General features: G+C 36.8%; 1 protein-coding gene across 1 annotated transcript; it reads left to right on the top strand.

The window, feature by feature from the left end:
- The first annotated feature begins 1,239 nt into the window (after positions 1 to 1,239).
- LOC121431621 (SPARC-like) lies at positions 1,240 to 20,049 on the top strand. Its single transcript, XM_041629203.1, has 6 exons — positions 1,240 to 1,714; positions 12,088 to 12,226; positions 12,489 to 12,737; positions 15,086 to 15,296; positions 16,237 to 16,385; positions 18,862 to 20,049. The coding sequence occupies exons 1-6, from the start codon at positions 1,661 to 1,663 to the stop codon at positions 18,876 to 18,878; spliced, it is 819 nt and encodes a 272-aa protein (XP_041485137.1). The 5' UTR covers positions 1,240 to 1,660; the 3' UTR covers positions 18,879 to 20,049.
- Positions 20,050 to 20,437: the final 388 nt, after the last annotated feature.

The following is a 20,437-nucleotide window of genomic DNA, read 5'->3' on the forward strand; positions in this document are numbered from 1 at the left end:
CTGGTCCTCTTTCTTCTTCCATCCGGCTTCTTGAACCGAGAAAGTCGGGGTGGGTGGGGAGCTCTGACGTGGTGAACTCTGATTTACGTGGTAACCTCCGTAGTCTCCCAATCTTTAAAACGGGAAAATAAAATATTACCAAAATAAATAAATATAGGATACATGCCAATCCCAATATAAACTACAATATTCAGTTTCCTTAAGCCATTTAAGTGCTTCGATTGTATAGACAAATTGAAACCTGCGGGGGACTGTTTCATGAAAGTTGTCAGCTCTGAAGTTGTCTTTCTCCGACAGTTACCATAGTAACAGTCAGAGGCTAGTTCCTCACAGCCAATCAAAATCAAGGATTTCACAGAAATTGTCGGAGCTGACAACTTTCATGAAACAGTCCCCCGGTTTTTTTTAATGATTTAATCCGTCATTCAGTGGATACCGATCTGTAATTATTTTAATTTACTTTAACTATCTACCATTGACGGTAGCAGCTCTTTGACAAGCCTATATCGCGTGGATGACTCCCGACATTTACAGGTTTTTTTTCCTAAGTATTCAAATTCAATACATTTACAGAGTATGACATAATTGAAAGCGTTTGAACAACCTGAAATTTAGAATGGCTGATGGTATACCCGCCAACAATAAATGTTGACAAATATAATGATGCCAGGCCTATGTGTATTTTTTTCTTTCACTTTTTTAGTACTCTTTTTCTTCTCATTTCTGCCCTTCCAATCCAAGTCGTTCCCTTTTTTTCATGCGCCGAGAAACATTGTTTGATATTTTTGAAACTCGACAGATGTAGTTCCATCCCAACTAAAATGATTGACCCCATGCAATGAACGTCCATACTGACTCAAAATCACCGGATCTTGACTTTTTGAATCGAGAATAATTCGGTAAACATTAATCCTTCCAAGTGCAGAATGTTCTTCATTCGTTTCCAGCTTTTATTTTGTCCTATTTGATTAGAGCCATGTCCGGGAAATACTTAAAAGGGGTCGATCAATTCTCTGTGATTATCGAGGCCTATATCCCTCTCAATACAGAAAATAGTTTGTTTTTTCTATGTTTGTAAAGTCCTTAAAACTTTTTGTGTGGGGATTAGCACTTATTATATACCCCATTCGTTTCGCATTAGTGGGTTTTTAATCCGCATATTGTTTGCTTTGACGTTGGACAATAATTAGAGTGGCCTGTTATTGGGAGCTGCTTGGAAAAGCATTGAAAGACAAATTACTTTCGTCTGGCACATCCATTTGGTGCGTTGTATTGCATATACACACTGCACGCACAGCTGAGCGCGGTTCAAGGGGTCAGCATGCCAGAGCACTGACTGAGTTTCCGAAACCAGTTTCCCAGCGCCTGACCGACAACAACAAAAATTGCTGAGCCCAGCCCTGTGTCGCGTCTATACCGTGCAGGGATACCCACCACTGGAGTTCGCCAAGGACTGAGTCTGCCACGTCATTACTGTTACAGGGAGAAATTTGACGAGTAAATTTGCCCTGTAGTGGAACATTTCACACCAGTTTTGTCGGGGAAAGTCTCACGATCAGAGTAGCTTGGTTTCATCACTACTATCATCTGTGCAAGAACCAGCTAGCTGACGACATCTCAGTGTCCAAGAAAGTTGCGGAGCTAGAGCTTCTTGACATCCATGATGAAGATTCTTATTGTTCTCTGTCTTGCATCACTGGCCTGTGCAAACGAGGTGCGTATATATACCTCATCATACGTGTTGGTGCGTGCTTTAAAATGTGGTACTGCATATTAGTTTGTTTCTGTCGTAGTTATAGCATTTTCTTTTGAATAACTTGTAAATACCACATTGACAGTGATGAACATGACTTAAAAATGAGATGAGAATCGTCATTACCGACTGAGATATTGAGACAACGTGCGAGCTGGAAGCTTATTACTCGTGTATTCAAATTTATGTGCTCTTCTGATTTTTTAACCCCAAACTGCCAAATGAGTACATGTGCAAAACAGCAAACTGATGTCGCATATTTGTATCAAGAAGGTATAACATAAAAGAGATGATAAAACTATATAGGCCTACATCTCACTTCAATATAAAAAGGATATTAAAAGCTGCAGCTTTTCATGCACTTTATTATGTGCATGCGTCGAGGCTATGTTTTTTTTATTTTTATTTTATAACTTGAACTTGTTTTTGTACAGGTTTGAAGTGAGTACATGCATGCAAATTCGTTCTTGTCTTGTGTTTCCTTTGGTAAATGACGATTCCCACGATAATTAAAAAGTTGATGAAGTATAAATTAACGAAAAAGTGTCTCTAGTCGATCACTGTCTCTTCTTTGTGTATTGCTAGAGACTGCCAATTAAATGTCAAAGGCAAGGAAACTGCTAAAAAAAAGTAGCCTCGTCACATTTGCCTGATCAATTTCCTTTACAGATTCAGTATTACATAATACTGATTATATTAATGTATGCCTGATGCAAGCAAGTTTCACCATGCATCCGTCAGTTATTATGTAACCATCGCTGACCTGGGCTTGAATGTATAGGCCTACGTTCATAGATCATATTTTGGTCTTGAATGTGCCTCGCAACATGAAAATAAAAATTAGATTAATGATCGATCTAATTGTGAAATAATTGAATGAAAGGATTTAGGTATACATGTATAAGCAAATAAATGAACATGCGTAATATTAAGTCAGTTACTAAATAACTTTAAAAATATATTACCGACAAGAGAATGAATGAATTCTGATATTGAAGATAATGCGTTTTATATATGGATGAGTGGAAATGAATGCAAACATAAAATAGTTCAGTTGATTATTCCTGCTATATCTGCACGTATGTCATCAAAATTACTTCATATCCGCATCGCCATAGCCGCATCACAGTCATCATCACCAACATCACCGTGCCCTAGTGCACTACCGTGCCCCGACACTTCCAACATCACCAGTATCAACATCATCATCATCATGATGATAATAATGATCATCTTCCTCTTTCCTGTTTTCATCACCACCACCACCATCGCGCACGCTCCTCTTCATCACCACAAGCACCACCAACGCCGTCTGCTCCAACCCAATGATGAGCGTAATAACAAATGCCATGATCATCACTTCTACCATCACCACCACCATCATCTTCGCCATCATTATCAATTATCATCCTCCTCCCCCTTATCATCATCATCCTCAAGTCATCTTCATCAGCATCATCATCATCATCATCACCACTATCATCATCATCATCTTTATCATAACCACCATCATCATCATCAAGCCCAACATCATCACCATCATCATCATCATCAGCAGCAATATCACTATCATAAGTATGATCATCGGCATCATCATTATTGTCCTCATCATCAACATCATCACGATCATTGCCATTATTCTTAAAGGGGTGGTCCGGGCCGAACATATTTATATCTTAATACACAGAGTAGAATTCACTGAGCAAAATGCCGAAAATTTCATCAAAATCGGATAACAAATAATAAAGTTATTGAAGTTTTAATTTTAGCAATATTTTGTGAAAACAGTCGCCATGAATATTCATTAGGTGGGCTGATGATGTCACATCTCCACTTTCCGTTTTCTTATGTTAATGCATAAAATGTTTTTTTTTCATTATTTCATACTTGTGTGAATAATATGTCTCCCTTATAATAAAATAAGTTGCAGCAATAAATATCTAATGCACTAAATCAGTTGTCAATCAAATTTTTCTAGTTCTCGGAGGAGAAAATTTGAATAAACCTAATTTCGTATAATAAAATACAAAAGAACAAGTGGGGATGTGACATCATCAGCCCACCTAATGAATATTTATGTCATGACCACTGTTTTCACAAAATATTGCTAAATTTTAAAATTCAATAACTTTGTTTTTTTGTTATCCGATTTTGATGAAATTTTCGGCAAGTGGGGATGTGACATCATCAGCCCACCTAATGAATATTTATGTCATGACGACTGTTTTCACAAAATATTGCTAAATTTTAAAATTCAATAACTTTGTTTTTTTGTTATCCGATTTTGATGAAATTTTCGGCATTTTGTACAGTGAATTCCGGTCTATGCATTATGCTATAAATACTTTCATCCCGGACAGTACAATGTAAGTATAATAAACGATATTGCGGTAATAATTAAAAAAAAAAATAGTATTACCTCTAACAAATGAGGGCCATCATACAATAATCTTGATAATACCATTAAAAACAAAGTGCATATTCACTGCCCCATTTCTCCTTTCCTGCTATTATATCTATCGGGGCTCTCATTCTTAATACCGTCTCATGATTAATGACCGTAATGATATTGTCAGACATATAATATACTGCCATGCAAGATCTCTAATATGTATCATTTAGACTTCAGGACTAAGGCATTTTATGAATGGAAAGGTGGATTTTTTTAAAACTGAAAGCTAACTATCAGCAGTTTAGTAGAGAAGGTCTTCACGCTTTTTATATAAACTTGACATTGAATAATTTTGTGCACGTTTTGTAAATTTCAGAAAAATATTACACTTGAAATTTCGATAGACCACCCCCGGCTTCATACAACCATTGGTATGTTCTACCCATATAAGCCAGTTCGTATTACTTTCTGCGCATGATCAGAGGGAGGTCATTTGTACGAAAGTAACATGGTTTAAAATCTAATGAGATAAGCACAAACTTTGATGTCTTGATTATTCATATATTCTTTTGAATTGTGTTTTTCATTTACATCCAAACAATCAACAATACGTCCACAAACGACTGGTATGTCACAGTTTGCCATGTACATTGTGCAACATGCTATGATATGCATTCAAAGTAGGAATGCAACAAATACCTTCATAAACTTCATCGATGTGCTATTCTAGTCTGTTCTATTCAATCTCTTCATCCTGCTATGTAAGGCATGCTTACGTAATATCTTGCTTTGAAATCTGCCTATCATAATGAAAGAAATGAAAGGTCATTTGACCAAAATTGTCCATGAAGTAACTACGAACTGTTCTACTGCGACACACTCTCACCAACGATATTCCTTCTAAACCGACCAATTGTATGCCATTGAAGTTAATGTAAAACTCTTGTCCGTCTGGAGTCGTTTTCGCAGGTGTGACTGTGATATTAGATGAAGTCCGGGGATGAAGTAAAGGTTCAAGGTGCTTGGGGAAGACTGCCATTAACCCAGTTGCAGAAGGGAGGATCGGTCTTTATTACTGATTTATTTGCCACCTTGCCTAGCGTCCAATTTAAGTAAGGTTCACACGGTAGTGTCATCTTCAGTAGATCCAGATCTTTGTAAAGTGGCATCGAAGTGACGAGACGGTGAGATATTTCATCTCGTTATGAATGTCGAATCGATGTCACGAGTCACGACGAGATACGAAGGAGTTTTCGCAATCACAACGAGAACGGATTCAAGAAAACAGTTTATGTATTGAAAGACGCTCATCAAAATGTCAACGTTCAGCTGGGAGGTCTTTGTCGAAAATTGGTGAACCGGAACATACAGCAGTTTCATCCAAATTTCGGACAGGACGAAAAATTGCAAATATGTCATCTGTCCAGAGTCCAAGACGATACTGCTGTTTTGATTGGTTACATTTCGTAATTCAGAAGGTTCTTAATTCCGAAGGTTCGTAATTCCAAAACACGTAAATTGCCTATACCTCGATGTTCGTTAATCCGAAAACGTAAAAGGGTTCGTTAATCGGAACATTTGTGGCGTTATTCCGAAGGTTCGATAATCCGAAAACGAAATAAGGTTCGATGTTCCGAAGGTTCGTTAATCCAAAAACGAAATTAGGTTCGTTAATCATTTCGTTTTCGGACTAACGAACCTTCGGAATTACGAACCTCATTTCGTTTTCGGATTTACGAACCTCGGTTTGTTTTCGGACTAACGAACCTTCGGAATAACGAATCTTCGGATATACGAACCTTCGGAATAACGAACCTTCGGAATATCCGAACCTTCGGAATAACGAAGCTTCGGAAATACGAATGTATGCGATTTTGATTTACCATTTGTTTGATTGATTGGTTGTGCTTTGTCATGAATGGCATTTGACAGTTAGGCTTTTTAGTTCTTGAATGCCTTGTATGATTCTCTACTTGATATTGACTGCAGAGACTAGTGGATTTAAAATTGTCATGCGTAAACTAAATGAAAAAAAATAAACATTTTCGATTTCATTATGAGAAAGGAGAAGTGAGCTGATGTCATCATCAATACAGCTCGTGTTGATTGATGTCAATGCAAAATTACAAAATAATTCAATACTCCATTAATTTCAATCCATTCCTTTTTATTCTTTTATCCTTTTTGTTGGTTTATTGTCAGATCGTCCGGTGCACTTGTCAGTATCGCGTGTGAACACGACTTTTGAGAGTTCTGCTAATTCAAACTTGGAGGGTTGGGTTGTTATTCATTGACATTACCGATTCATCCCCACGGGATGTGTCCTTAGACTCGGTATAATGATATTTGCCACATTTGCAAAATTGAGTTAAAACGTAGTACGCTCTATACTATTTACTCGAATGTTCCATTTCATGAAAGTGATTGTCTTGGTTTGTGATAAATGCAGCAACAGCATTTCAAAACGTTTATCTCTCCGTTGCGAAAGTCGGGTGTCACATAATGCTACAAAACAAGCGTGATGTTTGGTGTCACCTCAAACTATCAAAAAGTGTTTCGGGTTCGGGATACAATAGTTCATTTTGACTTCTGTTGACTTATAAAAAAATAATAACTGATGATTTTTTTTTCGTTTAAAAATCTACACTTAATGTATGAAAAGACTTTCAGGACAGTAACACAGTCTTCTAAAAAAGAAAATATAGGGTAGGGTTTTTACCACCATTAGGGTAATTAAGTGTCTAACCAATTTGGGGCAGTATTTTACCCAATTTGGGAGCATAATGTCCAGTACGGTTAAAAAATAAGCAGCAATTTCTTTAGAGTGAGCAAAATTTTCACCACACTGGATAACTAAAAATGCCCCAAAGAAATGCCCAATGTTGGTTTGACACATATTCACCCTCATGGAGTACTTTTACCCAATATTTTTTTAAATGTATATAAGCATCCCGTATTGTCAGTTTTGAATCAACACCAGCATGGTGACAAATGTAGGTGTTCGATTGTTACATCTTTAATGTACACACCGGTCCGTGTACTATTCTGTTCAAAGATCTGAAAACGGATCCTCTAAGATCACTGAAAGATGCTTTGTCTTTCATGGCGACATTTATATGGTTATTTTATGGTGAAAAAATATACAATTTTTTTGAAAATTTGTTCATCGTCTTAAAGCTTTCTAGAATTCAGATCAAAATCAGCCACCCTTTGCAAGTTTGCCTTATCATACCCAAACGCTCTGGTGAAGAGCTTCGTCTGGTGTAGATGCAATTTTCCTGTAAAACCGTGCAAATTGAAAAAAATTAAACTTTTGTTAAGTGAAATTCCTGCATGCGGATATGCTTGTATGAATTTAAAGGGTTAGTTCACTCTGACGACAAGTTTTTTTTATTATAGATTACAATAAAAGCAGAAAGAAGAAGAAAGTTATGGATTTCTAAAGTTTTATTAATTTGTGATGTCATTTTCAAGCGGCTCCCCCATATTTTATGTAATATAAATTATGTAATAAATTCCAAAATTTTCATGGAATATTTGGAATATTTGTTTTCTACTACTTACTAGACGGGGATATATAGCTTAGGACTCCGTATCCAGATAATGATGATAATAATGTGATTATGATTTATGTAAACATGTAATTACTGGTTGCAATAACTGGGGGTGAGATTGACTTTGGCTGTTACCGTTATGGCCAACTCTATGCAAATCGGTGCAGGCTTGGTCGATGAATTGCTGTCATGCAAATTCCAACCATATGTCAATTTTAGCTCAGCTTGAGGTCACTACAACCTAGCTCCATTAAATAGTGAGAATGGCATATATATATGCATATGTGCAGTGTTCTACGGGAATTTTAATAGGTATAGGCCTACAAGGCCTACGCTGTATCTTGAATTGTGGATATCAAACATCGCAGGCGAAATTACATACATTGAAATATGTTTTTTTTCACAATCTGACAATGGTTACATATAAGACCAGAACATTTTTTGTAATTGAAACAATTAGATCGATGGACAATAGATTTTTTTTAACCGAAAGTACCAACTACACAATGTGTCTGGAATCATAATTAAGTCATAACTGTTGCATTCCAAATACACGAAAGTATCAAAAATGTAGGAAAAATTATGTTCTTTTCGGTTCGCTCGCTTGGTTCGTTACTTCGTTCGCTCGAAAAAATGTTGGTGCAGTACAAAATACAAATTCAGTTTTAAAAATACCACATGTACCAAAATTGAACCCATTCAAATCTGAAGTTTCATTTATACGCCACTGCATGCACAGAGCCGTCTGTCTCAAGCCCTATTGTAGTAGTGTACATTCTCCACTCTGTGGAGGCATTAAGATCGACTTACAAAAATTAATCTTCGAGAAAAGTTGTCTTAGCACTAATATTGCATTTGTCATTGCGATGCCACATTCTATTAGAAAATATTTGAAATTTGACTTAAAAATGATCGACCATTATACCCCCACACTCACGCATACCGCACGACAAGTAGCGCGAGCAAGCAGCTTCGAAGCTCCTTGCTTCCCCCGCCACTGTATACCTCATAATTTATTTCCAGTCGGTCCAATGCCAATTCGTCCAATGACCAACTCGTCTACTATCATTTGGTCTACCATCAGTTCGTCCACTATCCACACAGTCTAACTGTCATTTTGTCCACTTATCATTTCATCTAATAACCTGCTGGTCCAATAGCCATTTAATTTAGTCCATATACCATTTGGTCTAATTGAATTAAGTGTTACTTGGGCGAAATGAATGAAAAGAAAATGGATATTATATCAACTGGTTATGAGGCGAAATGGTCATAGACGAAATGGTGATGTTAATGGATGAAGTGGCAGTAGTGAAAGTTGACCATGTGGTGAATTGACGAGTTGGCAGTAGACGAATTGGCAATTTACCATTATAATACATGATTTACTAGTTAAGCGACCAATATATATACTACCGACCATTGAAAACACTGTTAGTGCATTTATCACTGCGATGCTACTCTTGCTCCATGCAGGTACAGGTATTACCTGTTCGATTCTATGCAACCTGATCCATGCTTCTATTAAGCAGATGGCAGGCCGTATCATAAGGGTCAAAGGATACGAGAGGCCAAGTTCGTTCTATGACTGTAACAGCGTGGGTTATGATTATGATACATGTTCAAAAAATGACCTCATCCTCTGGATAGATAGATATAAAGATAGGTGGCACCAAATGAATGAATGGGACAAAGATGCCAAAACGTTTTTCCTTCATCCCCCACTTTACATAGTCATGCTGCCGCTACTGCACCTCAGTGTGTAGCTTATCATTTGCCCTTAAAAATAGGATAGTCTAATCTAATGCAAGTCAAAGCTTATTTGCCCGAGCCTGGTTATACAGAAACCCCGAAAAATGCGAAATACTGCATGACCATAAAAAACAGACCGGGTTTAAGTAGGGGCAGTTGCTTCCCTTTTTAGTAAATTTCCCCCTAAAAAAATCACCTATAATATATTTTCACAGATCTGTTCAATTTAAACCAAATTTGAAATCGTCCGTTGTTCACTGTTATCATCTCGTTCACTATCATACATGTATTGTATAATAGTAATGATAATGAGAGGAATAGTAGTATAACAGTGGTAGTAGTAGTATTTAGTTGTAGTAGTAGTAGTAGAAGTAGTAGTAGTATTAATACTACTAAGTATTACTACTACTTCTACTACTACTACTACTACTACTACTACTACTTCTACTACTATTACTATTACAACTATTACGTCTATACTACGACGACTACTACTTCTACTACACTACTACTACTTCTACTACTACTAATACTACTACTACTACTACTACTACTACTACTATTTCTACAACTTGGGCTACTAATATCAATAATGATGCTAATAATCTGCTTATATTCTTTGAATCGCTTAACGAGTGTAGATTTATGTGTTGGTGTGTTTGTTATTTCTCTGATATCGCAATCAATGGGAATAGCCCGCTGGAGGAGAAAAAAATAAAGAGAAAAATAACATACACATCAACGGATAGAACCAGAACGATGTCTGTTTCCCCGTCATCGGATCTTAATCCTAGATTTTACATATCCACTAACTGTCATGACTGTGGAGCATTTCAACAAGAATTTCCAAACTCAGTTGATGTGCAACCTACTACATTATAGGCTGTAAGAAACCTCAGAGCTATATTTGGCTGCTACTCGCTTTGTGAAAGTGGGCATGCCGTTTCCTTCTGAGACTATAAACTATGTCAATTATTGACTTGACGAGACAAAACCACAGGAAGTTATACCAGACAATAAACAGTAGTACTACCAGTAAAGGTCATTGATATTGTTTCAAGTTCTTCATTGTCAGCCAATTTTCATTTATCAGCATCCTTCCTACATTCACTCATAGCTGCAGTTATGTTTTAGTGGTGTACTAATAACTCAGCGCGAGGTATTATTGTGTTGTCATTAGTCTTATGAAGTCCCAATGGCCATCAAAGTTTCCTAATTAATAATAATAATAATCCGCATTTATATAGCGCTTAACACATCGGAACGACGTCTCTAACCGCTTTACAGATATATTATTACCCCGGTCATCCGATCCTTGCATGTCCGCATACAATTCACATTGCACCTTCTCCACTCCCTGGGGAGCATTCCAACGAGAGTTCCAAGACTCAATTATTGCTAGGCATACTACATAGGCTTTCGGATCCTACCGGGTACCCATTTAGCACCTGGGTCGAGAGTGGCAAAGTGTGGATTAATGCCTTGCCAAAGGACGCTAGGCCATGGTGGGATTCGAATACACGACCCTCTGATTACAAGGCGAGAGTCAGAACCGCTACACCACGACGCTTCCACAAATGAGCAGCGTTCTAGTTTTAGAAACTACTTTTTTAAGAGCTGGGTGGTTGGGTCTGAAATATTTTCAGTTCAAATTTTATTTCATTCATTTCATTCAGGTGTTGATAAAAAAAAACAAAGTGAAAATGAAACAATAATTCACTCTTCGCCCGAATAATAGGTTCATCACTTGAATTTGTGTTAGTAGATCGAATGAGGTTTAGGGGCTACGATATTCTAAAGGTCATCTGAAATATAATAATACACCTTAACACTACAGTGATTTTTTTTTAGGTCGCACAATATCTGTTTCCTTGTAATTTACAGAATGAGAACATCATTAATCCCAAAGGAGCAACCTTTCACCCCGCGTTGTTGAAGGCATTGGTGAACATTAATTTAGTTGAAAATCTTAGCTGTAAGGTCCGATTGTTGCCAGTGCCTGCCATATATGATTTCAAATGAAGTGCTGAACCAATGCCACCTGATAATCATTATTTGTGCTTCAAATAGTGAATATATTAGTCCCTAAAATGACCGGCAAAAATCCTGAAATATTCTGCCCATTTTTTTAATTCCATATTTTCTACACAATTAGAGTCCCCTGGTCAGAAGTTTAATGACTGTTTTTTCTTTAGCTACATATATTTTGAAAGTGACTGCACATCGATTTTTTTTCGAGTCAACCTGCCCGAAATGTCGAGTAAGCTCTCTTCACTTCATCAATCCATCGCTACTCAAGCCGTATTCAGCTCATCCCATCTGGTTACAGTCCTTTTCAGGACTCACTTTCAAGAAAAGAATACTTCTAATTTCCTTTTTTCATCCCTTCTCGTCTTTCAATATCAATCTTTCTGCCTGTACTTCCTTCCCTTCTTCATATTACACATGGTGAACCATAAACCTTCTCCACGTTATAAACTCCACCATGCAAACCTTCAAAGATCATCTGAGTGCATTTGGTTTTAATCCATACTAAACGCAACGCTCACAATCAATGTTCAGGTTGTTTTTGATAACAACAATACTCCTGTGTAATTTTAACCATTTTTTTAAACCTTTACCGTTTGTTCTTGCAGCACGAGAGGCTTGCTGATCAAGAACTTGCCAACGCCAAGATAGCTCTTGATGAACTCACCTATACAAAGCAGGAGCTGATCTACAACGTGATGGGACACGATGGAGAGAGGGAGACAGGGTATGAGAATGAGGTCGAAGGTAAGATGGGCCTATGTTTAATATCCAGGAACGTTTAAAGGACAAGTCCACCCCAACAAAAAGTTGAGATAAAAAAGCAATTGAACACACTTCGGGCGCTCGAGCATGTGAGGAATACCGGGTTACTATTTACCTCACGTGGGTTGAATGCAGGCACTGTGGATGAAAGATTTAGAAAACTGTTTAAGCTTTTAATAACTGACGTACCTTTAAGAAGCCACCTATTTCATCATGATTCTCTCCATTCTTTATATCTCTTTAGACCCATGTGCGAACTTTGAGTGCAGCATCGGCAGGGAGTGTACCATAGACGAGTTCCGAGAGCCATTTTGTGTGTGTGCCGAGAGCTGTCCTCAAGAAGAGAATTCCAACGACGCAATCCACAGGACAAAGGTGTGCGCCACCAACAATGTCACCTACACCAACCTGTGTGAGTTCCACCGCCGGAAGTGCGAGGACACCAACTCCGAACTCAAGAGGATCGATGTTGACTACTACGGAGAATGTGCAGGTATTGAAACGAGGAATTTTTACCCTGGTTTAATAATGGACCAATGTTCTCAGAAATCGGTTGATCTACACTCCACCATGGCATCACCAAGCTTAATTAAAGGCATCAATTTGTTAACATTGATATGACTTTAAGAAATCTGGGCAACACGGATATTTAATAAAAATGTAGCACAGAAAAAATTTTTTTAGTAAAGATTTAACTTTGATTTAACGCGGGGGGGGGGGTCAATTTGTCAAATTTCGTCAATACTCATTTTTGGACCGCGCCTCTCTTTGACTTTTTACATTTAAGTCTTTTGCATCTTTTGAGACCAAATTTGCGACGCCCGACTACATGGTTGCGAAACATTTGTAAGTGTATGTCCGACCCACGTGTATAAAGCCAATGCAACTTGTGATTTTCAACCAAACAAATCATATATGTATGACTATTTTTACTTTTGTTAGTTTAAATGGATATACGTTATGCTATTTATGATCGCAAAAGATACCCAAAGTTCATCGGAAAAATCAAGTTAAAAAAACAAAGAAATAAATAAGAATAAAAACAATAAAATACATTAAAACACTTCTTAATAGTATGGCAATTTTTAAAAATATATTTGCTACAAATGGAAAAATTGATACTCACACCAAAAACTAGCATTCAACTAGCTATATAAAGTGAGTTACAGTTACAGGCAAAAACATAAAAAATAGGGCAAATTTCATACGCTTATTTGTATAATTAATTGATAAAGAAAAGTAAAAAAAAAATAAAATTATAGTCTTGTAGTGAACATCCGGCGCTACGCTCGATCACATTTTCGCTGCGATTTAATCAACGGCCAAGATCTGAGGGGAGGGGCTCAAATTGACCCCCGTATATTCTGGGACCCGTAACACAAATCTTTTTTGGTGATGATCGTAGAACATATTTTTACGATTGATTCCATTGACTGCATTGTACAATCAATCGTAAAAAAAATCAAGAGGATGATTAATCGCTAACCTTTGTGTTACGGGACCCAGGTCTGAAATGGCCCAGTCGAAATAGGGTTAACAAAATTCGATGTGACCGGAAAGAGCATCTTAATTTCATCCCATATACTAACATGTGTTACATTAATCTCAGGTGGTTTAATAAATTATCAGTTTTAGCCACCAATATCTTGAAAGTGTCTGCAAGAATGTTTTTCGTGCAACAGGCGTTTTTTTTCATCCATATGAACAATATTAAAGGTCAAGTCCACCCCAGAAAACATCGATTTGCATAAATAGAGACAAATAAAACTTGTATATCGATGAACATTTCATTAAAATTGGATGTAAAATAAGAAAGCTATGACATTCTAAAGTTTCGCTTATTTTTCAGTCACAAAACAGTGCTATGCACAACTCAATGACATGCAAATAAAACAGTCGATGATGTCTCTCACTCACTATTTTTTTTTAATTATACAATATTTCATTTTTTACACAATGCTAATTTCACATGTTCAGGGAGGAATTAATCCTTTTTTCACTTGAAAATGGAGATAAATTGAGAATATTTCATATTTCATGTAATGAAATACAAAAAAAAGAGTGAGTGGAGGACGTAATCAGTTTCCTCATTTGCATACCGACCAGGATGTGCATATAACTGTTTTTTTTTCGAAATTAAGCGAAACTTTAAAATGTCATAACTTTCTTATTTTACATCCGATTTCGATGGAATTTTCAGTGTTATGCTTGTTGGATTTCTGTCTTTGTAATCAAATCCACATTTTGTTCGGGTGGACCTGTCCTTTAAAGATAACATGAAGCAAAGTTAAGCATTTTTTTTTCAAATAAGACCTTTGTAAAGTTTTGTCTTTAAAGAATGGTTTGCTTGTTTTCCATCTCTATTGATTGAAAACCTTGTTTTAAAACCAGGGCCCTGCCTTACAAAGAGATACGATTGATCCAATCAAACATAACTCTATGGAAATCCATCAGTGTCATAATTTTTTCTACTTGCAAAATTTCCTATGTAAACAAAGGAGAACACACCAAAGTGTCAAGAAATCAAAGAATTTATCGATTTACATTCATATCTAGAATTTTTTTGAAGAAACATATATTTTATATGTCTACTTTGCTGGCTTTCCATAGTTGCGATTGATCGGATCAAATGGAACTCTTTGTAAGACAGGCCCCTGGTCCTGAAACCACTTTCATGCAATTCAAGAACACACGGAGCCAATGGCCACCTGGTTATCAAGTTCATTGGAATGCTCCAAACTTAGAAGAAAAATAACTTTTTATTTTTTGCTCCCTGCCAAGTTGAAGATGATAATCAAAGTGTTGTTTATTTTCTTTCAAATTTATCGTCAAAACTTGCAGAAATGGGAGAGTGTTCCTCTGCTGATATGAAGGAATTCCCTGGCCGCATGACCAGATGGTTCAACGACTCCATAGATCTGATCAGGAACCGAGCTGAGGAACACGGAGGACTCACCCAGAAAGAGATGGAGTTCTTTGAGGAGGGGTGGGGCGAAAAAACCAATGTCATCTATTGGAAGTTCGGCCGCCTTGACAAGAACCCTGCTGACCTGTAAGCCCTAGTTAAAGATGATTTACTTATTCAATTTTTGCAAAACAACTCGTTATGATGATGTGAGTTTGATTCATCTGAGAAAGGAAGGTCTATCAATTGATTTGAGCCATCAAAATACGAGTTTCAAGCCTGTTATATTACTTGCAATTTAGTAGGAATCTACCCTTGAGTACATGGAACTCACCAATTCATCCAGAACTTCCAAATATCTATGAATTCGGTTTTTGGACTGCTCAAACGCTTAATCTGGGTTTTTTTCGCCATGTAAATGTGTTGTACCATCGACAGGTTGTAAGGGAAGATGGTTATCTATTTTTTTTATAAATATATTAAAATGTCACTGTAAAATTGAATGCATTGTTATAAAAAGCCTCAAAAGATTTTGTTATCATTACACAAAACTACACTCGTAGACTATATGCCTGCTTTATCTCATTGGTTTAAAATTAACGGATTGTTTTCATGTTCGATTTTGAAGAAAATCTTTCTATGAAAGAAAATAAAATCTGATCATCAAACATTTCTATGCTCTTCTTCAAGATAAATGCCAGTTGTGGTAACAAATTTGTAATGAGCTCATACAGAATCTAATCAAATTAACACTCAGTGTTTGTGTATATGAATAAAACAAAATGATTCTTCAAGAAATTGTATTAATTGCTGAAATATTAGCAAAATAAGCATGACATTCCAGCTATTTGAATGGTTCTTACCTTATAATAAAAATACACTGTCCCACATGTTATCAATCTATGTTGATGCTTTTCTGGGTGACTTTTTTTCTTCAGCTTAGATTTCATTATTTCACAGTGTTAGGTTTATGCATATGTACCAGATCTAGATCTACGATGATGATCTTAATGGCAAACTTGATTTTACCGACTTTCTCATGAAACCAGTGTTTACTGCAACGACTTTCATATATCTTTAACCGCAGCTACCTTACCTTTACTGAGTTGGAAGCTCTTCGTGCTCCAATTGTCCTCTTCGAACCTTGCACCAAACCATTCCTTCAGTCTTGTGATAAAGACGAGGACCGCCAAATCAGCGCCCTTGAGTTCGGAGCCTGCCTCGAGCTTAAACCAGGTAAGCAATGGCGTATCAAGTGAGGGGCGAAGGGGGGCACGTACGTGTCCAATTGAAATATTCAGGGCGCAATCAAGGCAATACACATAAGAAAGAAACATCGGGTAGGGACGCGAGCCATGGTTACCATATTCAGGGTACGCAGGGTATGTACCCCGGTTGCTACTTTGAGGGGGTGCAAAAAAACCCCCTCAATTCCGTTCACTGTGAGTTTGAAAGCTTGTTCTCAAATTGCCACCGCGTTTACGATTTTAGAGACTGCGAGCAAGCCGCCGAAACATCCACTACATTTGATTGATTGATTTTATTTGGCAAGTCACCATAACATATATACAGTAGCATTAAAACAACAGGATTGCACAGGATGACCCACAAAGCTCGAAAGCTTATTTCCAGTGGGGTCCTCGACATACAGAATTAAGATAATAAATGCTTAAATTATACTCTTTACATATTTACATTAAAAAATGAAGGAAAAAAAATCAGAATTCACTATTACCAATAAATAAGATTTATAGATAATATATACAAAAATATAACGAAGGAGAAGAAGAAAAGAAGGAGGAATGGAAGAAGAAAGGGGAGGAGAGACGGAAGAAAAGGATGAGGAAGAAAAATAATAAGAAGAACAACGGCAAAAACAGTGACAACAATAACAACACGAAGAGGAGAATAGAAGGAAGAGATAAAAGAAATAGAAAGAATAGAAGAAAGGACATATTGAACCTTCAATCAAACTATTTGCCAGTCTGCACCCAGATGTAGTTCATAAAATAGAACTATATCCGGGTGGTTAACCCGAAAGGACTTGTCTATTTAATATCTAAGATGTATTGAGGACGAGGGGGGGGGCATCATTGCCCCCTTCTAATCTCGGCCGCCGTTCGCGCCGAAATTTGGCACACACGTGTTTACACGGTGCATCGGCTCGCGGTATAGAACCGAGAGCCGATGCAGAATCAGCTCTTTAGTTGCGTGTAAATGCGATTAACTTCAATCGGCTCTCGGTGGAGAATCGGCATTTTTTACCGCCAAATTAGAAGGATCAGAACCGCGAACCGATGCATGCAGAATCGGTCTTTTTTCTACTTGTAAGCACAAAGCCGATTCTTCATCGGCAATTTGCGCGCGTTTTAATTACTTTACAATTATGACAAACTTGTAATCGCCCGGATCCAGCGTTGTCTTTATTATGACATATCTTTTTGGTGCGCGGATAATTTCAGGTTTTTGCCCCGCGAGCTGTGACAGCGTGTAAACGCAATGCAAGATAAACCAAAAGCCGATTCTGCATCGCCTTTTCGTTCTGCACCGCGAGCAGATGCAGCGTGTAAACTACAACCCAGCATAAAAAAATCTGAAAATAATTATTTTTATTCATTATGAATAAAATATGTAAATTCATTAGTGAAAAACATTCTTTTCAACTCCGAATTTCACTTCAAAGTTTCTTTTTTTTTTCCAGATGACATCTTTGTAATCTAATTTAAAAGTTTCCACAAAGAAACGTTGCAAAAGCCAATTTTTCCTTATGATTTTTTGTTAGAATTTCTTATGTATTACTTTTTATTGTTTTTTTCAATAATTATTATTACAGACCATTTAACAACTAAATTAGACCCTAAATTAATTAAGCAGACCAATTCGAACGAAAGATAATCACCCTTTTCTTTTAATTCCATCTCCCATAGACTTTGTACACAAAGTATAAAAAGTGAGCTTTTTTTCGGCATGACATTGTCTCGTATGAAGAAATGTGGCGTCGTGATGCTATACCCGTATGTCGCGAATTTGGTCTCCAAATTTGTGCGAGACTTCAAAGAAAACAGTCATACAATTTTGTGGAGCTATCTATTTTGCTCTTGGAAATATCGCGGGAAGCCTTTAGGGGGGGGAGGGAGGGGGGCCACCATGCCCCCAGTCCTTTAGGGATAAGCCGGGATATTAGTATGCAACCTTAGAACGGGCATGGTGGCTCAGTATTAGAGCGTCCGCCTCATGAATGGGAGGTCGTGGGTTCGATCCTTGGCCGAGTCATACCACAGACTTATTTTAAAAGATTGGACCTTCGGCTTTCTTTCTTGGGGCTCAGCATTTAGACTGGAGAAGGGTAATAATAACATAATATGTTATGCAGGGCCCGCTGGAAGAGCAGTCATATGATTGAAGTGGCTACCCTGGGTAAATAAAACATTATTATTATTATAAGTATTGTATTTAGCGGTTTATAAATGTAACATATTATTATTATCATAATTTTATTATAATTAGTAGTAGTATTATTACTATGATTTTTTTAAGACGATCACAACATTGAATATGTATGATACCTTGGTTGGTGCAGACTAGTTCATACGTTATATTTTCTTTAAAAAACATGTAAACTGATGTAGCTAAAATGGAACATTAATAAATCAATTTCATTTACCAGAATGTAACATATGTTTCTCTCTTCTATTCTGTTTGTAATATGCAGAGCAAATCCCATACTAGTGGCCGATAGAAGAATCAAACAGCTTTGAACAACTTCAGCCCACATCCTCCATGGAGTGCCACAAGAAAGTCAACTATAACCCTATCTCTGTTCTGTCATCCTTAAGAGGAAGTACCAGATGACACCATTTTCGGAAAATAAGAAATAAAAAAAAAATGTCTCAGCAGTCTTGAATTTCCTTGTTGTTTGACTTGATCGTGTTATGAAAACTCGGTGGTCCGTTTTTGATAAAGAGGATACCATTATTCTTCAAGGGCAGGGGGTCTGTATAATGATGGTGATGCTGACCAAATTTCTAGACATAATTACTTTGCCACTTTCCCCAAATAATTTACTGATATTTTTCCTCCTGCTCAGATGACAGCAGCACATATTTTACGGCGTGTGAGCATTCACACCAAAATGGAAATGTTTCAAAATTACCAGCTTCAATGAAAAAAATATTTATTAGATATCCTACGTTTCCTGCATGACTTGATATTAGTATTATATTTTGAACAGATGAGTAGGACCACACTATAACATGCTAACCCATTCGGGTGTTTACTTATGATAAATGTATCCCTATATCTAGTGAATTTAAGATTTTGTAGGTAACTTTTTGTGAGCTGATGCGAGGAAAAAAGGCTGATATTTTTAACAACTGGAGAATATTCAACTTGGTGCTACGTAGTTAAGTTTCCACAATTGACTAATGTTTGTAATTGCTGCCTTGTAAAATGTGTGTGTGTGCTTTCAATGAAAAAGCAGTTGTAACTACTCTCCCAGATGTAACCTCACATTTTGATAAACACTCGAGTGACCACATTTGCAAAACGTTAGGTGAGACACATTTCTTATTTATTAGCTTTCGAGTCCACTATTGTCTTGCTAATTCCTGCTATTAAAACAGTTCATCTGACATTTCGACGATGTGGTCACTCATTTGCTCTCTTAAATGTTGAAGTAAAGTTACCCTTCCAGATGAACTTGGATTTTTTTTTTCATACTAAGAATGATTGAATCTGGAGATGATATCGTATCATGGTGCCCTGGCCGAGTGGTCTAAGGCGCTCTACTACACCACGAAAGTCTGGGGTTCGATTTCCAACACGGCTCTTGACCAATGCAATTTTCTATACATTGCTCCTTTTATCTCGCATCAAATCAATAAAAATGCGTTATGCATTATTAAAACCAACGTATGCACGTGACGTATTTTGAAAAAAAAAAATCTGTCACTACTAATATTTTTTCCCTAGATCATTTGAAGATGATTTCATATTATCTTGGTCCAGAATCAATCAAATATATTCATAGTTTCATAATCAGTTGATCTCATTTCCTCTTGTGCCTTATTCATTTTGAGTCTTCCAAATTCTTGCCAGCATCGCAATTGTTGTATCAATCAAAATTAATCATAGCAAATAGGTAATGAACAAAACGATACTAGGAAATTGGAGTTTGTCACAACGTACGCAGGGTGCATTTTTTATACAAAAATATTTTTCTAGAACTTTTCGTAATCGTACACATTATATCACTTTTTCATTTATTTTTAATAAAATTTCTAATTTTC

The sequence above is a fragment of the Lytechinus variegatus genome, chromosome 18 (genome assembly GCF_018143015.1).
Source record: "Lytechinus variegatus isolate NC3 chromosome 18, Lvar_3.0, whole genome shotgun sequence".
NCBI lineage: Eukaryota > Metazoa > Echinodermata > Echinoidea > Temnopleuroida > Toxopneustidae > Lytechinus > Lytechinus variegatus.

Excerpts from the sequence above, each read along its gene's own strand:
- LOC121431621 (XM_041629203.1), top strand. The coding sequence starts at position 1,661 with ATGATGAAGATTCTTATTGTTCTCTGTCTTGCATCACTGGCCTGTGCA. Across the intron at positions 1,715-12,087 it reads CACTGGCCTGTGCAAACGAG|CACGAGAGGCTTGCTGATCA; the intron begins GTGCGTATATAT and ends TTGTTCTTGCAG. Across the intron at positions 12,738-15,085 it reads CTACTACGGAGAATGTGCAG|AAATGGGAGAGTGTTCCTCT; the intron begins GTATTGAAACGA and ends CAAAACTTGCAG.